The sequence below is a fragment of the Lineus longissimus genome, chromosome 4, assembly GCF_910592395.1.
Source record: "Lineus longissimus chromosome 4, tnLinLong1.2, whole genome shotgun sequence".
Lineage (NCBI taxonomy): Eukaryota > Metazoa > Nemertea > Pilidiophora > Heteronemertea > Lineidae > Lineus > Lineus longissimus.
In genome coordinates, this window is record NC_088311.1 from 24,621,379 (window position 1) to 24,635,128 (window position 13,750).

Here is a 13,750-nt window from a genome sequence, read left to right on the forward strand (position 1 = left end):
TAGCCTCAGATTGGTTGATAGATCAGAGGACTACGATTGATCCAAGTATGTCAGCGTCTATTGGAAATTGATTGGATGTTGTCTCGGCGGTTACCACCAACAGATGGGTTGTCTTTCCATATTCAGAGCAGTAACTCTTTTACAGTGCCCAAGACTGATAAGGGTTGATCAAAGGCACCACCACTTTGGCTAGAAAATGAATCTCTGAAGCAATTAGAACTCTGTGAAATGAAGTGAATGCCAATTTCAAGGGTGTGAGTCCATTCTGGAAAACAAAGAACTGACTTTGCTTAGTGAAACTTCTTCAACCAGTTGATGCATCATTACGACAGTGAAACATCAATTTCATAACGATTTATGACGTTTACAACATTGAACAACAAAGTATCTACCACAAACATATACTGACCTAACAATGAGTGGAACACTGATAACATCTTGAATAAATGTCTTCCTACCCTTTCTCGGCCAGCACCCCAGACATCCACCAATCGAGTGTATCCTTTCCTGTCTTGGCCGTACGATAATCCCACTCCGTGACGACCCACTACTAGTAGTATCCGTATGTGAACTACTAAGTGATGCCAAAGTACTACTATCCACACTTGCACTTTTTCCAGTCAGCGCTAACTTCTTACGGACTTTTGTAAGTTGGCTGACAGTCACAGCAGGAGCTGCAGATGTCGAAAGATTGACTGCCAAAGCAGTCCCAGTGTCTACACTTTTGCTTTTACCTTGATGCCCAAATTTCTTTTTTGCTTTGGAAGACGCAGCACTCTCCGCGCTATCTACACTCGCACTTTTCCCCATCAGCCCAATTTTCTTTTTCTTGCCGTCTTTTGGCGAGTATTTACTCGTTGTTGCCAATGGCGAGGGTTTATTGTCTTTTGCCACTTTCCGTGCAGCATAACATTTGGCAGACGCCTCTTTCGAGGCCACATTCCCAAAGCTTCCCCGTCCGTAGACACTACGACTGTCATCAAGTCCCATAGTCCGACTAAAAGCAATACGGGAGTTATTATCACGGGCTTCTAATGCGTGAGCATTAAACATTGTGGATATATTTCCTTACTTTTCTCAAAATTTTCCAAATTCTTCTACACTACACTACGTTCTAACATTGTTTTTCATATAAATCATCTAAATCCCTCTGCACTGTGACAAAATCGATCGTTCTAAAGTTGAAGCCATGATTTCCAAAAGTCAATATATTGCTTATTCCTATTTGAGTTCAGTAAACACCATAATAACGTCAAATACTAGGTAGGCAACCAAAAATATCATTTCAATACAATACCCAGGGTCAATTCAACTCTATCCCTTCTGGAATAGATTCCTTATTGTTGAGAAAGGTTCTGATGTTCAATGGTAACAAACTATCATGTTTTGTAGCCATAATCCATCCTTTTCCATTGTATCAGGGTTCTTCCATTAGAAATCATCTCAATCCTGTATTATCCAATACCAGGCAGCAGCTAGCTAGACACCGACGGCATTGCCATTGTCTTAACCAATCAGAAAACATCGCCTCATCTCGTAGAAAACTATCAAAAAAGTTATATCCTGAATACCAGAGAACGATTCTTCTATCGTTGAGGAAGAATGACTTGCTGGCAGGTCTAGTCGTTAATTGCCAAGCTTATCACATTATCATGAATAATTGGCTTTTTCATCCCGGCAGAAGCTCCAAGTGTTACCTGAAGCACCATCACTGTTATGTTTCAATCAGGCTTCCTTTAGCTCCTATCTCGTGGAGATTTCACCAATGTTCGCGCAATGTCATTTCGAATGTCTTTTCACATAACAAGATGCTTTGAAAATTCATACCAAAGTGAACATACGACCGAGCCGACATCAGAGGTGAAGCCAAAGCAATTGCTTCTAATCTAACAACCGTAATCAGCCCGTCCCCGGGCATTTTTGCCAATTTGAAATCTGCACATTTGAGTATCTCCATCTTCTAGGAAACAGATTCATTTTTTCATATTTTTTGGCAAATCCTTGCCGACAAATTAGCCTTTCTATATACTCAGTGATTTCTGTACAGTTGTGGCGAAATTTTGGTCACACAATTCTGAAGGAGCGCTACATTCTTTATAGATGATTACCGAAGTTTTGATGGAGTGATCATGGCTGGTTAACGTTGCAGCAAAATTGCAACTAATTTGCAGCCATCCCGTTGATATCCATGCAATGATTCCAAGCCAGTGTATGTTATCCTAATGTCCAATAACGGCTTCCAATCCACTTCACAACAAGAAATCACTTCATATCCGCGCAAGTCTAAAAATAACGATGATGTTTTTACTGGGAGAATAGGTGGCTGAGATTTCCAAAGATTTCCTGAATATCACATCATCAGCTTATAAAAACATTGTTTTCCCCCAAATTGTGTATCCTGATGTCCAATGATGAAGACGCAAGGACACTTATATTTATTCCAGATCAATCAACCACTATGGCTAAGTGGTAGAACGATATGGCAAGCTACACCCACACATGAGTCCAGCTGTAATTTCAAACGTAATGTCTGAATGAAATGAAATGGCCAGGGGCCATTGTGCTCACCGTCAAAATATTTGGTGGTTAGGAATTCATCCTGGTTCAGAATAATCTACATGTATAGTATATAGGTCCAAAAAAAGTTTGTATGACGTGATGTATCGTTGCTTGGAGTATCTACCATAAAAATATCATCAAAAACAAGTGACTACTAAACGAGATATTGCACTTTTTTTAGGTTTCCACTTCTGGCCCGCTGTCGGCCAAGTCGAGAATCAGACCGGACCGAAATTTACTCTCTGAGGTCATTTGACCTAGGGATACATATATACCCACACACCAAGTATAAACCTTCTAGGTCAAGTGGTAAAGAAACGTGCCACTCTTTTGTCAAAAGATAACGACGACAGACACCACGGTATCATATAAGCTCTCGTGAACGATAACCTAAAAAGGACAGCTTCATTTTGCTATCCTTTAGCTGTGAAACAGCATCGCCCATTATTGATACCATTTTTGTCCACACTTTGTATCACATACTTTCTAATATGTTGGCGTAATTACTTGGGTAGGATTACTAGGACACATGACATTCATCCTCAATATGAGCCCAGATAATACCATTTAAGCCCACGATGATGATGCACCGTTCATCTAAATGCATCAGTATCTCAAGTTATGGTAGCACTTCAACACACAATGAAGGGGCGGACCCAGGGGATCCAAATGACATTGAACGTTGGCGTCTAAGCAGAGATGCTAGTACCTGAGCAGGGATGCTGCCAGCTTGGCAGGGATGTTGGCACCTGAGCAGGGACGTTGGCACCTGAGCAGAGACGCTGCCAGCTTGGCAGGGATGTTGGCACCTGAGCAGAGACGCTGCCAGCTTGGCAGGGACGTTGGCACCTGAGCAGAGACGCTGCCAGCTTGGCAGGGATGTTGGCACCTGAGCAGGGATGTTGGCACCTGAGCAGGGACGCTGCCAGCTTGGCAGGGATATTGGCACCTGAGCAGGGACGCTGCCAGCTTTGCAGGGATGTTGGCACCTGAGCAGGGACGCTGCCAGCTTTGCAGGGATGTTGGCACCTGAGCAGGAACGTTGGCACCTGAGCAGGGATGTTGGCACCTGAGCAGGGACGCTGCCAGCTTTGCAGGGATGTTGGCACCTGAGCAGGGACGCTGCCAGCTTGGCAGGGATGTTGGCACCTGAGCAGGGACGTTGGCACCTGAGCAGGGATGTTGGCACCTGAGCAGGGACGCTGCCAGCTTTGCAGGGATGTTGGCACCTGAGCAGGGACGCTGCCAGCTTGGCAGGGATGTTGGCACCTGAGCAGGGACGCTGCCAGCTTGGCAGGGATGTTGGCACCTGAGCAGGGACGTTGGCACCTGAACTGGACGTTTGCACCACAGCACGGACGCTGGCACCAAAGAAGTGGTGTTGGCACCTGAGTGGAATTAGTCACCTTAGTGAAGACCTTTGAGACACACAACAGGCAGTATTCAGGGATATGTTAAAGTGGCCAATGTTATTTGTTTTTTTATCATTTATTCGATGTTCCCATCACTGCACAAAAAAATATACCACAGCAATTCTTTAGAAGTGTCAATTACGCGGCAGGCACACTCCTCCATATTATTCCAACACACCCAGGTCTTGTCAGGCTCAATCATACATCAAAGAAGCGCACCAGAAAATCAATGTTGATTTCACAAGGGCATGTTTTTCAATCATTATTAATTAAAGCCTGGAGTGTGGCAGGTGCTACTGAAGCTCTAACAACAACACTCACTGATGTGCAGTTTTTAAAGAGGAGAGCTCGACACACTGGGGAAAAAGACTTGCCGCCTACATTGGCATAAGACACTTAGACTGGAAACACTGGTTTCAGTCATCAGTAGAAGTCTATTTGGTTTTGTACAGGATCGTCTTGCAGGACGGAATAGTGGTTTAAAACATCCTGGCTCATCACTTTGACTATGTCTGACTACACGCAAGGAGTGCACATGGAAAGAGCAGGAGGAGTTAAAACATGATGAGTCTTAAATATTGAAAAGGGGTCTAAGGCAAGTACACCTGATCCCAATAATTGATGAAGAGACATCTTAAGTACTTCCTACACTACCAGCTTCAGTGAGCAGAAACAGCTACTGTTCATAAAGTGAGATGTCTAAGTGAGGGTGAATGATCAGACATCGGTCTAATCGAGTGTGAAGACCTGGGAATAACTCACGCTGGTATTCCGGCATGACAGCACCGTTTCCCAAGGGGATGCGGCGTAACACTGTCCAGCTAACGGAAGAATAGAAAATAACTAATGATGGCCATCACTACAGATCTTCCTGGGAAAGGTTGAAGCACCTAACCACGGTGCCCCCTCATGATTTGACAAATGATTGTAACGGAAATTACATTTGCCTTCACGAAACCCTATAAGAAATGGAATGCCGACTTGACCTTTATTGACTGTTCTTTGATCTTCTTGACGCATTGAAGATCTCCATTGCTTTTGTAACCTAAGAATACGACTCCGGCCTCTCTGTCTCTCTCTTCTAGTCTTCACCTCAAAGCGAAGTGACCTTCTCAAAACGACTTGTTGTTATTTATGTGGTTGAGGAGACAACCATCAAAGACATCCTGGCCGGCACTGTCTCTGTCGTCTAAAGGCTGCTGAGATCAAGAAACCGACGAACGCATTTGAGATGCAGTTCAACATGAGACTTTTCGGCATCCGTCACACACAACCCACACCCCCAACATCCAATATGAGAGCCAGTTGTCCAGCACATATCAAACACAATAACAGCCTTCTAAACCACTGACAGGGGTCGGGTGATCCGGCCATGCCATGAGGTCAAAAGGAATGCTGGCAAACACCATCTTGCAGGGAAACAAAAGAGAACTAATGGATGGCCGACATGAAAAACTGGACAGGAAGAAAGACTGGCCACCTAATCCCTCTGCTGCGGCATGAACCATGTGGTGCCTAATCATCAATAGTCCAGGGTGCGCTATCAGAGAGGGTGTGTTGGTCAATCCATTGCAGGCCATTGATCTCATAGTTATATGCCGGTGTTTTATAGCCCGATTGTCTCTTCAAATTCGACTAAAATCTCACTTGACCCACTCACACACCGAGCAGGATCTGGAGATGGGTTCCCGATGGACTCAGGGGACCAATTCCACCAACTTATTATTCCAAAGGTCACACCACTATTCAAGATTCTTTACTATGCATTGAGAACAATATCAAATATGTATGAAAGGCTTCCCAGGGGTCAATATAGAGGTGATTTGATCAATATATCATATGGAACAACCACAACAGGGCGGTATAACTCAGCATTCCACATTAAAGGGGTACGCCATTCATAATTACTGGTGGTTCAGGAAAATAGAAATCCAGTTATACATAATGCCGTTGTGCAGTTCTGATGTATACGAAGTCGGTTAAAACAACAATATTCTAATCATTTAGTGGCGAAAAATACAGAATGTGATGTTTTTCTGCCTGATCTGATGGGGATTTGTGGCAATGCACGACCTGGTGCTTCCTTAACACATCAGTGATGATCGATGAGTTTATTCATAAAATATGTAAAACAACTCAATTCAGAGTCAGAGATTGAGATGCACACATCGAGGCTCCCCACAAAGGAAATAGGCTGGACTTTTCATTACATTTACAACGACTTTGAAACAAATATTGAAACATGAAAAGAGGTCAATCGGCAGAATATACTGAGGCTGAAATTGCACAGAATGTTATACAGTTCAGCTTCTTTCATATTTCTTCACCTCTTTAGTTAGCCAACATGCAGTTCAACAAAAATCACTAAGATTGAGACCTTCCTGATTGCCGACTCTCAACTTTTGTACCGTCTTAATGATGGTATGTGGATCCAACAATATTGAAATTTGGACGAAATGCTCCAAAAAGTACTTTATCCATAGCCACATACAACTCCTGTTTAATTTCCCTCATTTTGCAGAAAGTTATCGTGAGTTATGGATCGGTTTAATGCAAATCTTATGATGAATTGCATGGAGTGGAGCAGAGCAGACGACAAGGCCCAGTGGGTAGACAGATCATCAAGTTATCATACATTTGTACATTCACTGTTTCAGGAATCATGAAAACGTTATCCTCCATACTTAAAGGGTTAATGCAAGTTTATGCATACTCCCTTGGCTTAGTGGTATGATCTGGTATGTTGAGAGGTATAGCAGATGACAAAGCCTATATGGATATTGATCATCTGATCATATGTCCCGCACGCTCCAGGCACAACTCAGGTGGGCATGCTCGTGTCACAGCATAGAAATTATATCCAAATATGATTTCTATGCAGTCTCATAGACTTCATGATTGTATAAAACATACTGTCTTCATCCGTACTGGAGGCGTTGTTATGTATCATCACCATTTTAAACTCATTTAGTTCTATTGACCCAGTTGGCCTGTTAAACATTTGAACCAATTTGCGCAATTTTCATTCCAAACCTGACATTTCGAACATGCAGACAAACGTGAAAAGTTTGATTCCCGTTACAATGTAATGCAACTTCACAAGGATCAAAGTGACATAAAAGTACTCAGTAGACAAGAAAGTTTTGTCGCTGTGACCTACGATGCAGTCAAGACAACATGATGCAATCAATCGTCATGTTGTCAAGGCTGCATCACAGGTCGCAGTGACAAACATTGCTAGTCTGCCAAGTGCATAAAGCCTTTATATCTGCTTTACTTGCAGATATCTCATCACTGCACAGCAGCCATGTGAAACTACAGCGCTATCACCAAGGAAGGGTCACTATGTACACAAACCAAAAGTAATGGGCCTGTTGGGCTATTTGCTCTTGACTTTGCCATGCAGGTATAAGGCATGTTGACCCTCACGTTTAGTGGATGCACTCCGCCAACACAGACTCCGTATCACCAAGGGGAGGGGAGTTTATGGACGGAGTGAATCTGATGGATCAGAATGGTATAAGAGGGTTAAAGGCTAATGATCGTGTCATGCTGGTGCATGCAATACCGGTATTACACACCGCACAATAAGCACCATTACATTTTCATGTCATTTACTTTTTATTTGCAAGGTAAATACATCCTGTAGCCAGGTAGCCTGCCCACAAACAGAGATGACACCATGGCAACCAGTAGTGGCCACCACCCCCACTAATAAGACACTATGACCGGACAGGCAGCTTGTCACATTTAGGCCACACCAATTTAATACATTGGTTCGCGAGGCGCAGACGAAGCATTCACTGACCAACACCAAAAATCATCATTTTTCATCAACAAAGGAATGAAATATATAGAAAAACAGTCCTCTTGCCTATGATGAACCACAAGCAATCTCCAGTGTGGAAGCTAAAAGTTGGCATATTTGCAAACACGTCAAACCTTTCAGAATTTTTTATCACAGGCTCACCTCAGCAAACCATGAAATGTCAAGATAGGGTGGGTGAATCCTTGTTCCCACACATATCTGGTCATCAGCATCACCTAAAAACCTTTTGTATGGCAACATAAATCCGAAAAGTTTTGAACACATTCCTGAAAAGCTTATGGGTTTTCTGCCGGTTTTAAAGCATACTGCACACAAGCAATTTTTATTGCAGTAACATGCAATTTTTGTTAAAAATTGATCACTCAACATGCAACAAATTCATGCAACGTGCGATTTTCACCAGCAGACCAGCTCATTGCAGCAGTTAATCATGCACATCTGTGCAATAAGACATCTCATGATGTTACAGATAGATATTAGAATGCCTATTAACAATTGGTTTTTAAGCATCTCTCACCGCAGGCCTCTAATTACATATCGAACACCAATATATCACTAATATCAATCTAGTCGATTATTCTGAAATTAACCTTGACTGGTGCACTAACTCAATTGATCCAAATGATCGTCAGTTCGATTAATTTATGCGTTGCATTTTATTTGATGAGTGATTTAGATCATTAGATGAAAGCATCAGATACAGGGCATTCCAGATAAATCAAACTTGTATGCGGAATGCATAGGACCCTGACTAAGAACAGTCTGAATGGCGACATGGATGAAAAATCCCAGGCTTTTGATCAAGCGCTTTTGCCAAGATTTTCACTGTGTGGAACATTTTAAAACATTCTCCATGATGCAGTTACAGTAATTCACATGACATGGTAAATTCCAGATGATGAGCATTTATTTCAAAATAATTCTATTTTTGTTGAAAAACTTTTCATTTTTGTAGACATCAATGCGCCTTGACTATAATCAAGATAGCAGTACAGTAGAACCTCTCTATCAAGGACATCTTCGAAACTGGCAAGTGCTGTCCTTAATAGAGAGGTGTCCTGATTAGAGAGATCAAATTGAATAGAAACTACCAATTTGGGACCAAAACTAGTGTCCTTAATAAGAGGTTGTCCTTAATAGAGAGGTGTCCGCTAAGGGAGATTCCACTGTATTTTCATTTCATTGCCTCAATGGGACTAATCAATAGTCTCTGCCAAACATATTCTTGACCATCAATGTAGGAGACTCCCAGGCAAATATGGTGGTGGCAGGGAATCATCTGCGATATTTATCAGGCCTTTGAATTTGAAACATTTAAATCACAGGCCCCTGAAGCCTAGCTAGCGAGATTATCGGGCTAAAAATGGGATTAAGCCAGGAAAGCACTACTACTCTTCTAATAGAACTTTCCTGGCTTATCCCATTGTTTACACTGATAATCCCGCTAACTAGGCTTCAGGGGCCTGTGATTTAAATCTCTGATTTGAGGGCAGATGGAGTGGAAAGGATTTGTCAGTGAGTTATGGCCGGGTTGGATGCCTCCATCTCATATATAGAAGCTGGTGATCCTGGACCCTATCCCTGTGTATTACCCATACTTCCTCCATTAAGCTAAGTCAGCTGGCTAGGCCACATGTCACAACTACAGCATAACACAGTGTGTGTATGCCCCTATAATATATCATGTAAATGAAAGCAACGAATATCAAAACAAACCAAACAAGCCATCTAAAGCATTTACATCACTTACCAATGCATCCAAACTAAAGACAAAAACGGTCACAACACCGAAAAAGCAGATTCGGCAAAGATCAACAATGATTATCCATTGAATACGGAAGAAGCAAACTAGATGAAATAAGCAAATACAATGTTTCTTTAGGGAGGCTGGTTGGATGGTGGTGCTATCTTACGGGGTGATATTGGAACTATTTCGTGATAGCAAAGTGATAACCAGCTGGATGAGTTACTAGAGCAACTCAAGATTGGAATATAATACTTTTGGCCAACGGCAGGGGCGCTAGGAGCGGGCTCAGGACCAGGAAAACCCCTCGGTGTAAAAATAGTTTAACGTCACAAGGCTAGCCAGCCAATCATTGTTTCGGCAACAAGTCGAGGAAAAAATGGTGGACTGTTCCCTAAAAATCTTCATTTTCACTCAAAAAACTAGGGTTTTCATCTAAATCCGAAAACAAATCTTTTCACTAATGTTCAGAAAAACTAAATCGAAGAGTAATCTCCACCTTGGGAGCAGAGACTCTCTTGATTCAACAGGAACAAACGCGGTGAGTGCTTTAGAAGTGGTTCATGCGCTGTACTCTGTAGACTGTAGTGTTAGTGTTACTAACTAAGTTTAGTTAGTTAGACTGTAGACTGTTCACACTCGCAGTAGCGTCATACTCGTAGGCTATATTGTCATGATACACCGGCATACAGTATGACAGGTGAGAGATCAGATAGCTACTGGCTACTCTATAATGGCTAGCTGTGCGACCATGCTCAAGGCTTGAGTCAAGGTCATCGGTTGACTGAAGAAGCGCCACTGTTAAGAATGTGATCGAAAGGAACATGAATGAGACATGTTGTTTGGTCATCCCGGTGGTTCATAGCACTCGTTACCCTCAGTTACAGGCACACTTGTTATCGCGGATAGGGAGCAGAGCACATCCACTATCCAGCACCTAGCTAGCTAGCTAGCGGCCGGTTTGGGATAGGCCTATACAGACAAAAATCAGTAGCCAGATATTGGCCGGTTAATCGTTGCCGATAAGTCTGGTACAACATACAGAGATTTGCTTAAGTGCAGTCAGTGTTGATTGACATGATTGAAGTCCCAAGGGAAGGCCAAGGACCATGATTGATTTGATGTTCACTTTCTCTCTCTTTTAGTCACTTCGTGTCAGCACAAGTGCAGAGAACTTGTCATCAACTCGGGAGATGCTCCTGGAAGGTCGTCCAGGATCCATCAACAGAATAGTCCAGTATCATGTGGGTTACATGGGTATGGTGCTGGATGTGAGTCTGGTGGAAATGTCCAAGAAAGATACAGAAGTACAACTTATTGACAAAGTAGAAGATGCACAGGTAGGGAGATTATGACATGGTATTAACAATAAGACTTTGGTGTGATGGGTATTCCCATCTATAATAATTTAGACTTGAAGAACTGATAGCATACTTCAGACAAGAACTAGAAAGCAGAAATATAGTGGCATAGAAACAAAGGGTTTTCAGAAGGTGCCAGTGTTATAGTCACGTTCATTTGCATTTCCAGCTCGAAGGCAAAGTTCGGCTCGTGCTGAAAGAAGAAGATATGGTCAACTTAACGATATCGAAACACGGAATAAAGGTCAAAGACCCAAGAACTGAGGTAAGTTGAATGGTTAAGACCAAACTCAGGTAAAAAATCCAAGAAATAATGATAATGATGACGATGATGATGATGATGATGATGATGATGTGCCTTCTTTTGCTTTTGTTTAGGAGGTTTTCCAGCGACATCCCTTACAGAAAGTAGCGCAGCTGATCCACTATCAAGATGGGCTTGGTAAACACAACTTAGCACTGAAAATAAGTCAAGTCGGGAAAACCATGAGCAGTTGCTATGTATTTCAGTGTAAAAATGAGGTGCGTATACATTTTTAGTCAATTTATTAGACAGGTCATTCAAGCATACAGAAACTACTTTTGAAAATAAAATAACAAATACTTTTAAAGTTATGCATGAAACCTGATGATTCTGTAAATAATATGGCCAGTTTGCAACCAAAATTGGGAAAAAAATTAAAAAGTTGGCCACAAGTGGCAACAATTCAGCAGTATTGATAAAAGTAGTCCCCTAAAATAGTTGAGAGGTGTCCGTATTTGAAAGGTGAATTTGAATAGAAAGACAAATATGGGAACAAAATCAGTGTCACCACTAGAGAAGTTGTCCTTCTAACAGAGATTTCTCAAAAAAGACATTTCAGTTCATTACGTCACAGGTTATTCTGTGTTTGTTCTACTTTCAGGATCAAGCTCAGAGGATCTGCCAAAGTTTAAACACGATATTCGACACAGTATCACAAAAGTCTTGAGAGTCACTTTTCACCCGAATCTTCTGAGCTATCATCTATAACCCGTGTCTCCCATGCAGAGAACTACTCTTAGAGTCTGAACAGATATAAATGAAGAACACATGCAACACATGCATTTTCAAATTAAAATCAAGGTGTATTTGCATTTTAGAGACGGGTACGATGTCACTGCATGTTGTCTGCACATCACTGACCTGGTTTATAGTTCTTAAGAGAAAATCTTCATTGTCAGGGTTTCCACTAGGATTAAAAAGAATTTGTCTTTTCTTAAAAAGAGTGGATGGAAATTTCTGAACAAATTTTTATCGGCAAACGGAACGCATTGCCCCCTTCTTAGAAACCCTTGGTCCTTTTCCTCTGGTAGAAATATTTGAGTAGCATACCTTCAGGTTTATGGCTCAGCTGATTTGGGTAAAATGGAGAACGAGAACTACACTATCACTTAAAGGGGGACTATAGGCAGGGGCTAGGGGGTCAAACTGTTGGTCTCCAGGTGACCAGTGCATGGTTAGGGTTGTGGGGCTTGTTTGACTTTGAGACAAGGAGGCCTTGTAAGAGTGTGAATAGTAATGAGAAGCTGTGAGATATAAGACACACACTGGTCACTTTTCAATAAATAAGCTGTTGAACATGGTGCCTGCCTACAGTCTCACTTTTTAGGAAACATTTGCAAATGTAGATATCTTTTACAAGTATCAAAGATATCTTGTTCAAGTCCACAACCGACCACAGCATGTGGTTTTGAGCCGTCCATTGGATACAGGTTTTCAAATGAGTGAAGACCTTTTTGTGCCTCTTTCTTATCATTTCTGAGTCCGTTGAAGTCTTGCAAAAGTATGTAGTTACCAATTATTTTTTGCCCTGTCTGATATTTTACCATGGTTACGCACAATTCCAACTCCTACTGCCATAGTGCTTGTATTCTATTTGCTGGTTCATAGAACCAGTTCCGTAGTAACTTTTAATACCCCCCTCCCCCCAGCTGATTTAGTTCAGGCTAATTGCCTGGATACAGTTAGTAAATTCTGTGAAATATTAAGAATTCCGTGCAAGGTCGTGCAGGGTATGCCCTTTCAGGCTTTAGTTGTTAAGGTCTGTATTATCAAGTATGGATTAATCTATACCCGGTACCTGGTATTATCCTTTGGATTCAGTTCGTTAGTTTTTGTCAGCATCTTGCATGTAGAAGTTTATTGTTTGAACAACACACTAAAGAATGATGTTTGCAACACACTAAAGAATGATGTTTGCAGGTATACCTGTGTATCATTATGTATTTTATTGTTTAAGACACTATTTTTATGGTAATTTTCATATTGATGGACAATAAAGCCAATTGTTCGCACACCTTTGTTGTTGGTTCTGTGTTGAGTTGAGAACTGTGTGTTCTTGCACATGGTGTACTGGTAATGTGCCCAACAGAATGCTTCCATTGTGGACACAGGTCGATTATCTTTGGGAGAGCAACACTTACTCGGGTGTAACTGTGCACCCTTGTGAAGACATGGTATTCCAATTTCATCAGTACATCTTATTATGCCAGTAAGCTGTATCATTAGACACAATCAGTATGTGATAATTGTGAAGCATATTGTGCTTGTGACATCTACAGAAAGTAGAAGTTGGTCCTACTGACACAATCCCATATGGTGGTGACAGAGGAATTGAACTATGGTATTGACAGCAACAGACAATGGTACTAATAGGGACCCAATCATGTTGGTCATAGTTGTAAGAGAGTTATTGAGTTAACCGACAAACGAATTAACTGTTGTCATTTAGGCCTGGACAGAACAATAAAGGGTTTGGGCAAGTCACTTTATTCATAGTAAAGTAAGAAATAACCTAGCTTATAGCGAGCAATTAGTAGATTT

The 13,750-nt window shown here is 41.7% G+C and overlaps 2 protein-coding genes across 13 annotated transcripts in view; one reads left to right on the plus strand and one right to left on the minus strand.

Moving 5' to 3' along the window:
* Nucleotides 1-9,688, minus strand: part of LOC135487041 (dystrobrevin beta-like) — a 59,846-nt gene extending 50,158 nt beyond the window's left edge. For 4 of the 12 annotated variants that reach the window (XM_064770337.1, XM_064770344.1, XM_064770340.1 and 1 more), the window contains exon 1: nucleotides 459-1,921. In XM_064770337.1, the coding sequence (XP_064626407.1) occupies nucleotides 459-1,053 (595 nt within the window). In that variant the 5' untranslated portion in view covers nucleotides 1,054-1,921. Of the gene's footprint in view, nucleotides 1-458; nucleotides 1,933-9,550 lie in introns of those variants that run through there. The other 8 variants (XM_064770343.1, XM_064770339.1, XM_064770342.1 and 5 more) reach the window with 4 other exon arrangements.
* A 233-nt stretch (nucleotides 9,689-9,921) lies between these two features.
* LOC135486290 (integrin beta-1-binding protein 1-like) lies at nucleotides 9,922-13,221 on the plus strand. Its single transcript, XM_064768977.1, has 5 exons — nucleotides 9,922-10,085; nucleotides 10,690-10,884; nucleotides 11,075-11,170; nucleotides 11,284-11,427; nucleotides 11,811-13,221. The coding sequence occupies exons 1-5, from the start codon at nucleotides 10,008-10,010 to the stop codon at nucleotides 11,874-11,876; spliced, it is 579 nt and encodes a 192-aa protein (XP_064625047.1). The 5' UTR covers nucleotides 9,922-10,007; the 3' UTR covers nucleotides 11,877-13,221.
* The last annotated feature ends 529 nt before the right edge of the window (nucleotides 13,222-13,750 follow it).